Source organism: Bubalus kerabau, chromosome 15, assembly GCF_029407905.1.
Source record: "Bubalus kerabau isolate K-KA32 ecotype Philippines breed swamp buffalo chromosome 15, PCC_UOA_SB_1v2, whole genome shotgun sequence".
NCBI lineage: Eukaryota > Metazoa > Chordata > Mammalia > Artiodactyla > Bovidae > Bubalus > Bubalus kerabau.
In genome coordinates, this window is record NC_073638.1 from 67,726,846 (window position 1) to 67,744,201 (window position 17,356).

At 39.8% G+C, this 17,356-nt stretch overlaps 1 protein-coding gene across 4 annotated transcripts in view; it reads left to right on the forward strand.

The window, feature by feature from the left end:
- Positions 1-17,086, forward strand: part of IFTAP (intraflagellar transport associated protein) — a 65,151-nt gene extending 48,065 nt beyond the window's left edge. For all 4 annotated transcript variants that reach the window (XM_055549325.1, XM_055549326.1, XM_055549327.1 and 1 more), the window contains 2 exons: positions 7,917-8,059; positions 16,843-17,086. In XM_055549325.1, coding sequence (XP_055405300.1) covers positions 7,917-8,059; positions 16,843-17,001 — 302 coding nt within the window. In that variant the 3' untranslated portion in view covers positions 17,002-17,086. The remainder of the gene's footprint in view (positions 1-7,916; positions 8,060-16,842) is intronic.
- The last annotated feature ends 270 nt before the right edge of the window (positions 17,087-17,356 follow it).

Sequence of the window (17,356 nt, forward strand, 5' to 3'; positions counted from 1 at the left end):
GTGCCCTGTGTTTATTTGACATTAAATTAACTTTCTTTTTTCCCTCCTTTGAGACAAGATAATTACCCTGGTTACTTACTGTCATGCATATCCAGAAAGATTATTATTTGGAATAGGTATTAATTATTATAGGGGCCTCCCTGGTGGCTTAGTGGTAAAGAATCCACCTGCCAATGCAGGAAACTCCGGTTTGGTTTGAGTTGAGAAGATTCCCTGGAGAAGGAAATGGCAACCCACTCCAGTATTCTTGCCTGGGAAATCCCATGGACAGAGGAGCCTGGCAGGCTAAATAGTCCATGGGATCACAGAAGACTCAACAATTGGTTTGCCCTTTAGAGTAGAAAGAATCTTCTGATTGTCTATGTTTCATTTACTTTATACTTGAGACTGTTAAAAATCATCCTTTCATTGCTTAGAAGATCACTAAAAACGTTGAGAAGGAAAAAAATCCTAGCTTCAAAATGTTTCTGTCTCTATTCCTCCAATTATTTTTTATGTGCAGACTTATCCATCTATTAAACTCCAGTTTGAAAGCAATGTCAACCACAAAGATAAATGCTTCCACTCCATTCCTGAGAACAGAATTGGCATGATAATTACCCCCTTTCAACAGTTCCTATGTTTATTTCTCCCGTAGGCAAAAAGAAAGGTTTTATCTAATTGGAGAGATCAGGGGAAAACACTGGATGTGCATGGATGAGGCCTTTGCTTCCTTTGGGTCATGCTGTTTGGAAGGTGTACGTCCTCTCTTCTGTGCTCACACCGCCTTTCTTATTGCAGACATACTTTACATGGGTCCCAGGTCTGCCTCACCCAGTGGTTTTCAATCTGAGATACATTAGAATCACTTGAGGAGCTTTCAAAAAAAAAAGACAATACCTGCATCCTGCCTTTGGGGATCCTTTCCCAGTAGCCTGGTGTGTGTCCTGGGCACTGGCAGGGTTTAAAGCTCCCCAGGTGACTCCAATATGCTATTGAAGTTGAGAACCAGCTCTAGACAGTTCTTGAGGTATCACTCTTGAGCGCCTACTCCAAGAGCTACAGGGATGTGAAGAGGTTCTCCTTTTACCTGGCTGGATTCCTGTCATCTGTGTGGACTTCCTCTCAGGTGGGATAGTCTGAGGTCTAGACTTGGGAGGAAAGCTCGATAAATAAGAGGTCCAATTGTGACTGCAAGACAAGCTCCATTTTCAAAATCAGCTTCATTATTTATAAAGCTCATATTTTGATCCCCATTATTTTGACTCCTGAATGTATTTTCCTCTATTTCTGTATTTAAAGGGAGAGGGATATGATTTATTATCACTGTCAAATGCCAGCTCCAGCCATAACTAAGTCTTCCCTGATCTTACCCAGCTTCTTCCCCAGCGTCTTGGATGGCAGTAGTAGTCTTCTGCCTCCTTTTATATTTCCACTTTTACTTTGCAGTTTTTTTCTTGAAGTGGGTGTTGGTTAATGTGTCTCTTGAAAGTGGCATATGATTTATTCATGTGCGTCTAGACACACACACACACACAGCTTTGTCTTTTAGAGTGTCTAATCCATTTATATTTAATATAGTTGCTGATATATTTGACTTTAAATCTCTTATCTTACTGTTTTGTTTTCCACTTGTTCTGCCAGTTATATGTTCTTTTCTTCACTCATTTTTTGCCTATTTTTGGATCAATCAAATATTATTGTTTCATGGCCTCCTATTTTTTCTGGGTAGAGAATTCTACCCAGAATATATATAATTATTTTCTTCAGCATTTTAAAGGTGTTATTCTGTTTTGTTGTGGTGTTAATTGTTCCTCTATTGAAAACTGTAGAAAAACCAAATGTCAATCTGATTGTTGTACATTTGAAGGTAATATCAATATGTTTTTTACCTCATTTGCTTACTTCTATGATTTTATCTTTGTTTTTCAGTAATTTCATTGTGCCTTGGCATTGTTTACTTTGTATTTATTCTGCTTGGGGTTTGTAGATTCTTGTAAATGTTGGGAAAGTCTCAGCTATTATGTCTTCAAATAATACCTGTGTCCAGACCTTTTCACCATGTCCCACATCTCTCCAAGTTCTTTCCTGCATTTCCATCATTTTCTATTTCCTTTCTTTCTTCAGCTAGAATATTTTCTACTGTGTTCCAATTCAGTAATCTTGTACCAAATATGATGTTAAAGCCATCAGTATTTCTGTTATAGTTGTCAAGAGATCTGGAGTGTCTATTTTTAAAAAATTCAGTTCCCTGCCAAAATTCTCCATCTTGTAATATATTTATTGGAATGTATTAATTGGTTATTGTAAAGTTCTTGTCTCATAATTCCAATAACTGAGATGTTCCGTGGGTCCGTGTGTATCATTAATTTTCTCTTTTGATCCAGTGTCTTTGTATACCTGGTAATTTTTGTTTGAGTGCTGAATACTGTATATAAAATATTACAGAGGCTCTGGATGATGTTACCTTAATCTGTGTTTAGAGAAACTTCAACATTCTCTGTTAGCATTTAGGTCATCTTAACCCAATATGGGATTGAGCTGATTTGGTGACTGAGTTTCAGGTTTTATGAAAGAAAGTAAAAGTGTTAGTCACTAATTCATGCCTGACTCTTTGCAACCCCATGGACTGTAGCCCTTCAGGCTCCTCTGTTCATGGCATTCTCTGGGCAAGGACACTGGAGTGGCAAGAATACTGGAGAATACATGTCATTCTCTGGGCAAGAATACTGGAGTGCCATTTCCTGCGGTAGAGGATCTTCCCAACCCAGGGATTGAACCTGGATCTACATTGCGGGCATATTCTTTACCATCTTGAACCTGGATCTACATTGCGGGCATATTCTTTACCCCGAGCCACCACCTCAGGCTTTATGAGGGCTGCTCTACTTCTAGTTCTCGCTGACTTCTAGGCTGTAGCCCTTCAGGGTAAATTACAGCCCTTTCTTTTTGGAAGTCCTGAGCTGTTTTTTGTCTTCATAGCACTGTGAATCTGTTGGTAGTTCTGCTAAGCTTCTCAGCCTCTTAGCCTATTTCTTCTTCTTGGTTTTTTAGCCTCTGCTTACAAATCACTAGATGCCATATGTTGAAAAACAGCTTAGAATCTTAGACTCCCATTCAGTACTTTCCTTTTCTCCAGGATCTTAGCCCCTCAAGTTTTGGGCTTCCCTGGTAGCATTCCAGTGCCTTTAACTAGTTAATTTTTATCATTTTTCCAGCTGTGCTGGTGTTCTTGGTGTGAGGTTCAGACTCTCTGATGAGGGTCAGATATTAAATGTGGTCTGGGAGCTCCTTTGGAAACCCCAGGGTCTGAAGGTCAAATATGTTGACATTTGCACTGATGTTGCAAAAGCAATGATGGGTAAAGATACTAGTACCTTAGTGTGAATCAAGGTAGAAGCACCAAACTACGCTAGTCGTCACTGTTATCTTCACTGTCATGAATTTGTAGTTAAAACAAATGCCAGTTTCCATCGAAAATGTCTTTGATGAAATGGTGTTTGTGTGGGGTGTGCTCAGTCACATCCAATTCTCTGTGACCCAGTGGACTGTAGCCCCCCAGGCTCCTCTGTCCGTGAAATTCTCCAGGCAGGAATACTGGAATGGGTTGCCATTGCCTTCTCCAGAGGATCGTCCTGACCCAGGGATCTAACCCATGTCTTCCACATTGCAGGCAGATTCTTTACCATCTGAGCCACCAGGGAAGTAGTAAAAGTTATTAATTTTATTGAATCTTGGTCCCTGAGTATACCTCTTTTTAATATTTTGTGTGTGTAAAGCACTTCTGCTGCATACTGAAGGACAACAGTTGTATTTCACATGTACATGAAGTACATGAGCATTTTTTCATGGAAAAAATGAAACACACTTTTTCATGAAAAATGCTTGTGCCGTTGAGTGGTGTGCTGAGTTACTCTTTTTTTTCTTTCATGGATCAACATTTTTACTTGAAAGAATGACTGACAAAGTGTAGTTCTCGAAAGTGAAGGAAGTGAATCTGTCTTTTCAAGACAAACAACTGATACTGTTCATTGCCAGTGATAAAGTTGGCAATGGATCAAGTGAAAATTGGATTTTTGGAAAACTTATATCCAGTACTGTGAGCTTGACAGCTTCTCAATGTTTAAAGGCTTTTTTGACAAAATTGGTAATGTTAACTAATGTGACTTTTATATTACATAATGAAATATGTCAACATTTGAAAGATCTGCATAACAGAGTGAACCACCAGTTTCCAAATAACCGATTTATGGTGTTCTAAAATCATGCACAGGAGAACAATTCATTTATGATAAAGGGCAGACCAATGAATTTTATACATAAGAGCATGAAAACTTCACTGAAAGGGTTTCACGTTGCACATTGAAAATATTTTTAAAACCAATAGCATTTGTCAAGATCCAGTGTATATCAAAGACTATCCCCGACTGTATAAAAGGAGTATTAGAGTCCTCTTCCCCTTTCCAACGTACATATTGTGTGAGACGAGAATGTCTTCATTTTCATCATGTGAAACAGCATGTTCCAAAAATTGAATGCAGAAGTAAATATAGAGTCCAGCTTTCTTCTACTTGAGACAAGAACTTAAAAGATTCAGAAAATGTAAAACAATGCTTCTCTTCTATTATCTTGGCTTTTGGAAAATATCTTTTTAAAATAAAAGTATTTATTTTAATAATGATTGTATTATTTTAATAATTTGAAGTCAAATATTTGAAAATTCAGTTTCTAATACAGTGAATATTGTTAGATATAACTCCCACAAAAAAAGCTCTGTGCGTCTTCAAAAATTTTTAATAACAAGAAACTCTGACATAAACTATCATAGCTGGAATCCATATGCATAAGAGGCCTCAGTCCATTTCTTATGTTGTATCCTTTTTGGTCTTGAGGAGTGCCCAAAATTTCAGGAAATTTTGGCTATTTCTACATGTCAACAAAGGAATGAATTGGTTGATCTTATAAATATGATAGGCAGATTAACTATTATTGTTGTCTAGATTATCAGACGTCAGATTACCTATTTATTTTTTTTGATTGCTTACTTTTAAATGTATTACCTTTGACTTGCTGGTCATCAGTTAAATATAGGAAGGCAGATGGCAGAAACAGATAATTTATAAACATTGGACATTCTTATTATGTAGTTGAGAAAGAGATTGAAATGCTTTCAACCAGGCTTGCCATCCAACATGAAGGTTCCTTTTTGAGAGTTGCCTTAACTCGACAAAGCCCATCAGTCAAGATGGTGGTATTTATCCATAGTTAAGAAAAAACTAGTTGTTTTAGAAACAATAAGCCTAGATTGAGTAAGCTGTGGGAAATAGTAAAGGATAAGGAAGCCTGGTGTGCTGCAGTCCATAGGTTGCAAAGAGTGGACATGAGTCAGTGACTAAACAACAGCAGCAAAAGTGTCTTAGAGATCAGATTTCAGTCTAAAAAGCTTTAGAGATCTCCAGAAATTCCATTCCTCATCATCAATGAATACAATAATCTTCCCTCTCAGAGAATGAATATATAAATGACCCATCAGTGACTATAAAATGGGTAAAGGACAAGGTAGCTTTCTTTATAACTTACTTATTATCAGACTGTTCGTGTCCATAATGGTTTCACCGTTTTATAAATCTGTCCTATTTAGAGGTAAAGCAGTTCAGGTTTTGTGTTGACTGTTCTGTGATTTTATGTGTAAAAATCATATCCTGTAAAAAAACTTAGCTTGTGAGGATAAGGACTTTACATATTTTGTATCATTCACAATGTTCTATGGATAGGTAGACTTATACGTGCTGTTCAATTTAAAAGTTGAGATACAGGAAATCCATTCCCTTTCTGCAAGTATGTGTTGAATTTACTACACATAAGGTGCTGTGTTAGACTCCAACAACTATGCAAGTTTGTGCGTTTTCCTTTTACCCTGGAGAAACAAATGACAGGAATGTGGAATGTGGTGGATACTGAGTTGTCTTGTTTTGAAAGAACTGTTCCCATGGCAGTGGGCTTTTTAGGAAGGAAACCATTATTGCTGAAAACCCGACCTTCTTTGCAAATATATGAGGGACGTGAAGAATTTCAGCAAAGGAATGGCAGAGTTGTCCTCCTTGGTGCACAATATTGTCAGTCGGATCTTAAATAGCTCGGAAAGCAGAATTGGTTTTGATTTCACATTTGAAGTGATGTTTGCTCTGGCAGCCAGTGGGTCTGGTAGATATTGGTTTTCATATTAAGAGGCTTGACCCTTACTCTCCTTGCCTCTCTTGTTGGCTGGCCCCTAACCAGTGAAGGAGTTTAGCTTTGGACTCATAAAGGGAAAGCCAGTCTTTCCACCAACCTTATTGAGTATTTAAAAGTATTACTTCTCTGGTTATAAAACACTTGAACACACTGACTGCTGACTAATCATGTTAACATGCTTATCATAGTGACATTTCTTGGCCCTGAGTTTGGAGATACGAATCTGGTAGATATAAATAACATAAGTGATGAGACTGCTTTCTTAAAAATCAGTTTCTGATGTGACGTCTTGGGTTCAGAACAGGGCTCTGCAGCCAGGCTGCCGCTGTGGCGCCTTGAGCGCGGTGATTCAGGGTGTTAGAGCTCCTTGCCTGTAAAACAGGAAATAATAGAGTTGTTGAGAGGATTAGCTGAGTTAATGCATGTAAAAGGCTGGCTAGTATTATTGTTTTTATTTCCTCTAATTAATCAGGTCACATTCTACGATTTCAGTAATTAATCATAGTCATGCATGCATGTTCAGTCCCTAACTTGTGTCCGACTCTGTGCAACCCCATGGACTATAGCCTGCCAGGCTCCTCTGTCCCTGGGATTTTCCAGGCAAAAGTACTGGAGTGGGTTGCCATTTCCTCCTCCAGGGGATCTTCCTCCCTCAGGGATCAAAAAAGACATGATTACAAAATTCTTAAGCTTCCAGGTGGTATCTGCAGTGGAGAGAGATATATTTCAAATCTGTTTCCATTTTTGAATAGCAGTACCTGCTCAGTTATCTCCTCATATATGCTGCCATTGGCAACAGCCAAGGCATGCCTGTTGTTAATTAATCACTTCCACTGAGAACTTAATTAGTGTCTTAATTAGGATCATCATTGAGTAGCAGGCCGCAGCATCCTGCGCCAGCTGCAAGTTACTGGCTGGCTCCAGCAGCCCTTCTGGTCCTGCAGAAACAGGCCGAGGAGCTATCCTTTTGGGCTTCTGTTTGTTTCTCTGTCTTCAAAGAGAGCTGTGGAAGATCATCGTTTGTCCATGATGCATCAGTGATTCTGCCACACGTGCAAAAAAAAAAAAGGAACACATCTACTTCTAATGGATTGATCAGAAAACCAGGATTGGCTTTTGAATTCTTGCTGTTGTGCTAAACAAGCTGGAAACACAGAACACATTGTTGTTTGCAAGTGTTGGAAATGAGGCCCTGCATTCTGAGTATGACGGATTATTTCATTTTTCTGCTGCAAGTGAAAGTGCCTTCCTTCTGGCATCATTGTTTTTTAATATGTTGTTTTGAAATATTGCCATATTGTTACAGGATGAAATCAGCACTCCATTTTCTTTCTCTTTCCCCCCTTAGGAAAATATGGCAAAATGAGACAAAAGTAGCATCTTCTGGACTTAGTTTCCTATAGAAGTAGAAGTTGGGTTGAAAGACATGATCAAGCTGTTCCCCAGACTACATTTCTCCCAGACCTTTTGGATGGGTTGTTAACATAGCAACAATCAGAGAAAAACTAATGCACCAGCAGCTTTTATTTTCTAGAAGGGAGACACCCTTGAGTCAAGTTCCCCAGTGAGAACAGGTGTTGTGAAACGGGCCTACTTTACTTGAGTATATTTGCTCATTCTTTTGACTATCGTAGGCTTCTTGATGATTTAGGTCAATTGTGGACTTGGTGAAGGGATTGAGTGATGTATTTTGTGTTCAACAGACGTGCTGCTGCTTCCAGGAGAAGTGGAGCAAGAAGTGAGCTTGAGTGTTCCCTCTTACATTCCTTCTGTGGCTGTCCAGCCTGTCACCCCTGGAACGAAGCCCCGACCCACCGTGAAAGCAGCAGATAAACAAAGCGAAGAGGTACTTCTCAGGGAATTCAGGCCTCTTGAAATTGCCTCAATTCTGTAACTGGTCCTTTCAGAGAAATGCCACCATACCCGTGTGCGCCTGTATTTTTCTCAGGTTTGGGAAAATGTAGAATTCAGGTTGCTTAATTGGGTCCCTCTCCCTGTCATCTCTCTCTAATGTGTATAATCCCTTTTGAACACACAGAGAGCAATTATGTTTTTACTCAGAAGCTATTTTTATGTCATGATGTTTGCCGTGCTGCAGGATGGTGCTACCTGGGGACTAATCCACAGATAGGATGGACAGATTTCTTACCTCTTTTTGTCTGTACCAGCCTCTTTTCTTTTTATTATTGTTTCCAAGTTTCTATAAACATTTTGCATTAGTTAAGGTAAGGCCAGGCTGCTATAGTAGGGAACCCTAACAATAATTCAATGGCTGAAAGGGGAGAGAGGTTTATTTCTCTCCTGTAACAGTCTATAGAGAGCCTTTAAAGTGGGCAAGTGGTGGTTCTGTTTTCAGTCATTGGGGCCCACCAGGTTCCTTCTCTCTGGATCTCACTGCACCTCAGGACATTGTCTTCATGTGCATGTTTCAAGTCAGGTCACTGTCCTACCTGGAGGGGCAGGGGATGAGAGGATGGGGACAGCACATTTCCCCAAGGCTGAGGACGTAGGTGCTTCATTTCTGCTTGCTCTCCGTTGGCAACCCCCTAGTCCCGTGTTCCTCTCTGGTCACCGGGGAAGTTGAGAAATGTCATCTAGCCATGTGCTTCTCCAGCGTGGGAGAATGGAGTCTGCCACATGGTAATTCTCCCTAATACACAACAGGGAGACTCATCTTTTACTATCCTTTCCAGCTCATCTTCATCTACTTAATCGACACGCACCAACCGAGGCCGCTGATGGCGCTGGCTAGTGACCTTTATCACCTTTTTTACGCTAGCATAAAAGGGGATCAGGTACAAGAAGTTGTTAAGGGCTCTTTTTATTATTGATTCCAAATAAAAATACTAGAGTGTTTCCTGATTATGTAATTGTTCAGGTACTAGTCTTGTCACCTGAAGATACTCTGTTATGGAAGCAGTCATTCAGTCAGAAGTAATCCACGAATTTCCATTTTTGCCCTTTGCTAATAGAACTTTTGTTCACTAACATCAGAAAAGTCTATCTAGGAGGCTTGCAGACTTATATTGAACCCCCAAATAGGTTACTTGGAGAAGGAAATGGCAACCCACTCCAGTATTCTTGCCTGGAGAATCCCATGGACAAAGGAGCCTGGTGGGCTACAGTCTATGGGGTTGAGACAGCCACTTTTCAGTGTCTTTTTGAATTACGGAGCTTTCTCTGAGTATTAAGAAGCTAAAATTGCAAGGTGATTGCTAGCAAAAATCAGCTTCTTTTAAAGACTTGTTCATGTTCTTGACTTCAGTTGTGACCATACAAATTATTGGGCCAGCCAGTGGTCAGTGGCACCTCATGCCATTATAGAAATTGTTACAAAATTGCTTTAGTTGATGGGTTTAAAAAAATGAATGACTTCTATGATCTCTCATATAGCCAGCAAAATGCTAGTTAAAAGCCTGTATATGATTGTATCTTTAAAACAAGTATACGTTTCTTCTCAGAAAATGTGAAAATTTTTAAATGTTCAAATCAAAATGATAGGAACAATTTTTGTGCTGACAAACTAATGACACATCAGTCAGTTCAGTTCAGTTCAGTTGCTCAGTCGTGTCCGACTCTCTGCGACCCCATGAATCGCAGCACCCCAGGCCTCCCTGTCCATCACCAACTTCTGGAGTTCACTGAGACTCATATCCATCGAGTCAGTGATGCCATCCAGCCATCTCATCCTCTGTCATCCCCTTCTCCTGCTGCCCCCAATCCATCCCAGCATCAGAGTCTTTTCCAATGAGTCAGCTCTTTGCATGAGGTGGCCAAAGTACTGGAGTTTCAGCTTTAGCATCATTCCCTCCAAAGAAATCCCAGGGCCGATCTCCTTCAGAATGGACTGGTTGGATCTCCTTGCAGTCCAAGGGGCTCTCAAGAGTCTTCTCCAACACCACAGTTCAAAAGCATCAATTCGTCAGCGCTAAGCCTTCTTCACAGTCCAACTCTCACATCCATACATGACCACTGGAAAAACCATAGCCTTGACTTTGTTGGCAAAGTAATGTCTCTGCTTTTCAATATGCTATCTAGGTTGGTCATAACTTTTCTTCCAAGGAGTAGGCGTCTTTTAATTTCATGGCTGCAGTCACCATCTGCAGTGATTTTGGAGCCCAAAAAAATAAAGTCTGACAATGAGACATAGATGAATAATTTTTGGTGTTTCTTTAAATATTCAGAGTAATATTGTGGGTGGAATTTTAATTTCTAGACACTATTTGTTAGAGAAACATTTCAGGACTGTCTAGAATCACAGTACCGCACCACCTCTGCCTTGGTTTAATAGTATTAATATTATTCTAAAGTATGCAGTGCAAGAAAAAGAACATAATCACCAAATTCCAGCACATGTGTCCTGTGAGGACCTACCAAGGGGCCATTTTGGGCTAGAGACGGTGGTTACTTTCTGTGATGTCAGAGTCAAAAGATGAAAATGTATCCTGGATGTCCTGACTTCCTCTTAATTGCCTAATAAGAATCTATAACTTCTTGATATGAACTGAACCCATTTAATTTTTTTCGCTAATTTTATCACTGCTTTTATACATGTGCATTTCCCCTTTAGCAGTCAAACCTTTTTCAAGAACCTTCCACTTTCCCTTTGTGAATAATTTCTTGCCGTGGTCACTCTATTTTGATGAATTTTGGAAGTTCTGAATAGCTTTATAGAGCAAAAAAGAATTCACATTAAGAAGATGAAAAATTACGAGTTCCTTTCCTACTTCCCAAAGTACAGAAGAGGTCATTGAAGAAACTTTTGTAATATTTTAATGGGAGATGGCCTGTTTTTCCAATTTAAAATGGGACTCTCAACTTTTTCACCTGTAGAGACAGTTTAGTTACCATATTACTGTGCAAGACAGCCTATAGCTAAATGCTGCTATTATTGATTTGAGCATTAGTTTTATTTTCTTTAATTTGCCTGTGTGGTTCTGTGAATGAAAAGGATTCTTCCTGTAACAGTGCCCCTCTTAGAATAAGTCACAGAAACAATTTTAAGAAAACCAGCAGTTTTCTAATAGTGTAAAAATTCTATTCCCTGGGAGGCTACAAAAAGATTTCAATTAGATTTGAAATTAGACACCTGAAATCCGTATATTTCTCTCAGCTCCTTAGGCAAAAATAACAAGTTAATAACTTAATTCACAGTTGTTTTCTGTTTAGTAGCAGGGGATTTGGTGTCCCATTGCACAAATTCTGCTCTTTGAAATAAATCAGAAGTTCAGTTTTCAATCTAAAAACCTCGGCGCCTTAGAGCTTAGAACCCGAAAATGAAGCCAACTTTAAAGAAGAGATTCCGAAAGTGTGGCACAGTAGCCAGCGGCGGAAACGCAGAGATAGAACTGCAGCTTTGCTGTGGCTGAAAGGCTGCCATTTTGAAGATCGTAGCAAAGTCTTCTGAACTGCAGGGTACATCAGGGTACACTTTGAATTACATGTATGCCCCTTGTCTTAGAAGACTCTACATTCACTCGTGTGTGTCTCTATAAGGTTACTTAATTAAAATGCAGAAAAGTCAGAACTAGTGCTGAGTTCAGTGCTGTGCCTATAGAAGACGTAGTAAATACTGAATGAGCAAATAAAAAAAAAAACAAAAAAACTTTACTAGCTACCAGGAGTGACTTTCTGGTATAATAAGATGGTGAGGGTCATTCTCTTTTTCCTTTTCTATTGGTTCATTCCCCTCAACATGTAAACACGTCTAAGTCTCTCCCATTCTTAACAAAATGAAAGAAAACTAAGGAAAAATATCCTCCCCTTTACCTTGGACCCCTCTTGGCTATTGTCCTTTTTTCTCACTTTCCATGTAGACTTCAGAAACCGTTAGATCTAGCTCCCCTGGTCGTCTCTGCTTCCTTTCCCCTCATTCCTCATTCAGTTCATTGCAAAATGTCCTTGTGCTGATCACCTGCCTGGATAGATTCAGAATAAAGGTACCGAGCACTTTATTATTGCCAAATGCCGGTGGACACTTTTCTGTCTTTAATGGGTCTCTCTACTGCAGTTTCACCACTGATCTTGCCTGACACTCACAGTCCACTGGTTTTCTCTTCCTGGCTCTCCCTGTGTGTATTTCTCTGGGTGTTCTTGCCCTGCTTCCTTTGGGGGTTTCCTGCCATGCTCCCCTTAGGAGCTGGTGTTTCTCAGGGTTCCATGCTAAACCTACAGCTCTTCCCACTTGTACATGGATCCGTTTTCGTCTCTAGGTGACTCCCCTTTGTACTTCTGTCTCCAAATCTGTATTTCTATAGGTTCAGACCTTTTGCTGAGCTCCAGGTTTGTGTGTTCAGCTGCCTGTTGACAATTCTATCTGGATTCCTTAAGGTACATTCGAATCAACATGTTAAATACTGAGCTTATCTTTACCTGCTTCCATTCCTGCATTCTGTCCTTCGTCCCTTCCCATATCCAAATTAGCCAGCAAGTGCTGCCAGCTTTTCTAAAATTTTCAACTCTTCTCAGTGCCCTGTGCTCATTGTCTCTTGTCTGGACTGCTTCAGCCGACTCCTGACTCCAAGCCTACTATTTGTTCCATCTTCAAAGTGACTTATCTCGATGTACCCTCAAGGAGGGCAGGGCATCCTGTTCTCTGCACCACACCTGCGTCCCCAGCACTTGTCTCAGTTAGCATTTGAATGAAGGAAGGAATTTATTTGAAATGCATAGATGACCAAGTATCTACCTGCTTTCAAAAAAAATCCTTCAGCGACTTTTCATCGTCCCTGGGAAAAGCAGCACACAAGACCTGCCGTGATCTGACACTGTCCTCGCCTCCTGCTGCTCTCTACCTGGCGTTTTCTGCTTTGACAGCACTGCCTACTTGTAGATCTGCATACATGAAATTCTGTGTCTTTCTTACTTGGCCTCTTCTGCTCATGAGACCTGCGTTTGTCCTCAGCTCATTTTCCCTCACCTTGTTAAATAAGATTACCTTTGAAGATTCTGCTTAGATAGCACCTCTTCCAGGAAGCCTCCCCTGATTCCCTCCCAATGCCTTCTAATCTAGGCTGGGTTAGGCTTTCTTTCTCTTGCCTATTCCCTCCTAACTATACCATGTATACTTACTACATTTTACTATGATTGTTCATATATGTATCTAAATCATTTCTCTGTGATTTCATACAAGTCTGCAGCTTTGTATCCTCAGCACCCAGTGCAGCACCTAGATTTTAATAAACATCCATGGAAAGAATTGAATATATCAGAATGATTGCAGGAGACTGTTCCTCTGATATTTTGATCCAGAGATGTACTGGCCACCTTGCAGTACAGAGTGACAGTGATACACCCAAACAGTTTTAAAATGTCTTGAGTATCATATTTTGGCATTGTAAATAAGAAATTATTATCACCCTTGGTTTCTTTCTTTTATTATATACGTCAGCATTTAGGAATTGCCTAAAGGAATTAATCTAACAATAAGAGCTGCTGTTAATAACTGAGTTTCTAATGAAGACATTTATATTTTTAAGTATACTGTTATGTTTTTAAGTGTACTATAAATGAATAATTCTTGCATTGGCATTGTATATTTATTGGCTAGCTAAAAACTTGGCATCATTTAAGTTAATACCAAATAGCTGATGAAGGAAATTGTGCTCTATAATAGAGAAAAATTTAAGTGTATGAAAAATAACTTATGGAAAATAAAAACTTTCCACTTAAAGATTAATTTCTATATCTCCAGTTCCATAATGTTGGATATTGTGGCCAAAAGGTGTCTTGGGTCCCTTGGGAAGGGAGAGTGGTAAGAAGGTGATGGGTTGGGCCGTACCTGGGAGAAAGGACTAACTTTGACTGTGGGAGTCAGCCCTTGTCAAGAGAGTCTAGAAATTCAACACACCAGCCTTGCTCTGTCTGGGTTGCTGGTACAGGGTGGGTCATGACTAGGGTGTTGAGTGGGGAGTCGAGTAGGATTTTCTGGAGAGTGGCCATGCTCAGTTGGAAGTAAGCTAAGCTTCAGCACTTTGCCCTCCATGCTTGTGTAGCCCTTTTGCATCCTTCTGTTGGGGAGCATGGAGCATGATCAGGAAGTCATTCCCTTACTTCTCTCTTCTCCTTGAAGTTACAAAACCTCGTGGACACAGATTTTCCTTTTCTTCATCTTTATGTGTTCTCAGTATCCAGTTCACATTTAACGCTCAATAGCTGTTTATGGAGTGGACACGTAGATGGGAGGGAGGTGGGCAAGTGAGGGCTGTTCATGTGGTGTGAACGAGTTCGAGAAGGATGATCTTGCTGAGATTTTAGCTCAGCAAAGAGATTTGTTGAATTTGCACCCGCTTTCCAGGTAGGTGAAGGCAGAGTGACTGTATCTATTGAGAGTGGCTAGTGAAGTCTGGGCAGGTCTTAGGGGCCTCAGGACAGGGTTCAAAGTCCTAGTGCAGTGGGGCAGCTGGAATCTTGGTGGACATGTGGATGGCAGGCCTTTAACCAGGCTACAGGGCAGCAAGAATCCCATCAGACAGAAGCTGGCAGAGAGGGGACTCCTCCTCGTTGTCTGCCAGGACCAGGCTTGCAGGCCTCAGTGCTCACTGCTGGAGTTGGAGATGGTAAGGCTGCTTCTGTTCAGGAAATGAGCGTTTTATGTCATTGTATACACGTTTCTTCACTTGAGCTGGTCTTAGCCCTATTACCCCACTGGTGATGAGAAATTTAATTTTCAGAAAGTGACCAGAATGGACAGATCAGCCACTCAGCAGACTGATTTGATTCCTGTATACACTTGCTCCTTTAAAGACAGTCACGGTATTATGTGGATCCTTGAGTACATTTTTTATGGTAGACTGGGAGAATTTTTTAGCTTATTTAGAAAAGATCTTTTCTCCCAAAGAGATGTGATTGGCTTAGTGAAACTTCAAGGTTGATCTTTGCTGGTGTTTTTTGTTGAGAAGGTGGCAGCTTTATCTACAGATCACCTGGGATTCAAATCTTGTTTCTCTACCTTACTAACTGTACAGCCTTGATAAGTTACTTAACCTCTTAGAGCTTTGTAAAATGGGTTGTTTGAAGATTACTGCTAATTCCCACAAAGTTCCTAGTACTGGGGCTGGCGTGCGGTGGGAACTCATTCAATGACAGGTCCCATCATTACCATTGTCAGGAAAGCACAGACACTGTCTAATAAAGAAGAAATGAACAAGTCTCTGAAATTTGTTCTCTTGCTGGTTTTACTAAGAAAGGATGATAGATCGCTGGGTGTTTGCTATTAGCACCGCATACCCAACTACAGAATGCAACTTGCTAAACAGATAGGTGATACCTACTTTTCATGTTTTTTTTTTCTTCGCATCTTTGAAAACAGCACACAGCTTCTGAGTGAGATGCTCCATTTTCAAGAACATTGCAAAAGCCACTCGATGAGATCATTTTCCATGCAAGAATATTTAAAGCTGATTATAGCTTAGGGCATTTTTTTTTACTCTTGCATAAGCCATAGTTTTCAATTATTTCAGCATCATCATACATAATATAGAGCTACAAAGAAGTACTGGGTGATCTCATAGTATCACACGCCATTTGATTTTGGAGAGGCTTTCTAACGGGTAATACAATGAGATTTAAAGCATTCTCTTTTGTTTATTGGAAAATACACTTTTTAAACTACCTTCCTTTAGGAAGTCTTTAAAATTCACAGATTATGAATAAGCAGGTACAAAATTATTATTTCTCTTTGCAGCTACTCTGAGTTGCAGATAAATTCTGTAATATTTTAAAATTCTTGGTGGGAAGAAAGGATCCTAGACTTTTTAATTTAAGGGGGACACTGTGTTTTAATTCCTGCTGTTATTGGCCCAAGTACTATCTGAAGAAGTATGTTAAGCATAGAGTATTTTTATCTTCAAAAATGAATATTTTTTTGATACAAGTCTTTTTTAGTAAATACTAAAAATAAAAATGTCTTTAAGATTGAACAAAATCTTATTTTCTCACATTTGAATATAACTCTTAAAAAGCAGGGACGTCATTTTGCCAACAAAGGTCTGTATAGAGTCAAAGCTATGGTTTTTCCAGTAGTTATGTATGGATGTGAGAGTTGGACCATACATTGAAGAACACTGAAGAACTGAGGCTTTCAAATTGTGGTGTTGGAGAAAACTCTTGAGATTCCCTTGGACTGCAAGGATATCAAACCCGTCCGTCCTAAGGGAAATCAACCCTGAATATTCATTGGAAGGACTTATGCTGAAACTGAAGCTCAGATACTTTGGCCACCTGATGTGAAGAGCCGACTCATTGGAAAAGACCCTGAGTCAGATAGGACTTAGCCTCTGAACAACAGCAAACTTAGTTTTTTTTCCATATGTTTGTAGCCCTTATGCTACAAATGGTAAAAATGTATTAAATGTGTGCAGGAGAGACTTTCTGATTCTTGCCGTGGGTAGAATTAGCTAATGATGTTCATTCCGATGCAGGATGGTACAAATGGAGCATATTAAAAGGCCTAAATTAGGTCAAATTGAATAATTGAATTTATTCCTTTACTTAAAAACAGCTTAATCAGCTGAGAGTGCTGAAGTCTAAAAAAAGTTTAATTAAATATTAATAGGGAGTTTATGTTTTCAGCTTTATCTTCATTTACAATGATTATATATGATTTTCCTCCTTCATTACCTTTTATAGATCGTTGGAGACGAAGTTCAGCCCTTCTCGCTTGATGAAGAATTCGATTACGATGCGGTGGTACTAACCCCCAAGTTCACTCCTGCAGAGATGAATGCCATCAAAGAGCTATCCAAGCAGAAGACAAAGAGCGCAGACTTAGAGGACCCCCATGACTGATCCACCCAGACCTCTTTACATTTATTTTTATTTTGTTCTTATTCAAGCAACATGAAATTAAAAGAGAAACCTGTTGTAATCCCCTTTATGTAAATGTATGTGTGTGCATTGATTTATAGGGTTATTTGTCAGTGGACTTCCCCAGTGGTGCAGTGGTAAAGAATTTGCCTATCAATGCAAGTAGATGCAGCAGATGTGGGTTCAATCCCTGGGTCGGGAAAATGCCCTAGACAAGGGAATGGCACTCGAGTATTCTGGTCTGGGAAATCCTATGGATAGAGGAGTCTGGGGTGCTAAAGTCCATGGGGTTACAAAGAATCAGATACAACTGAGCATGCCCATACCACCAATCTTT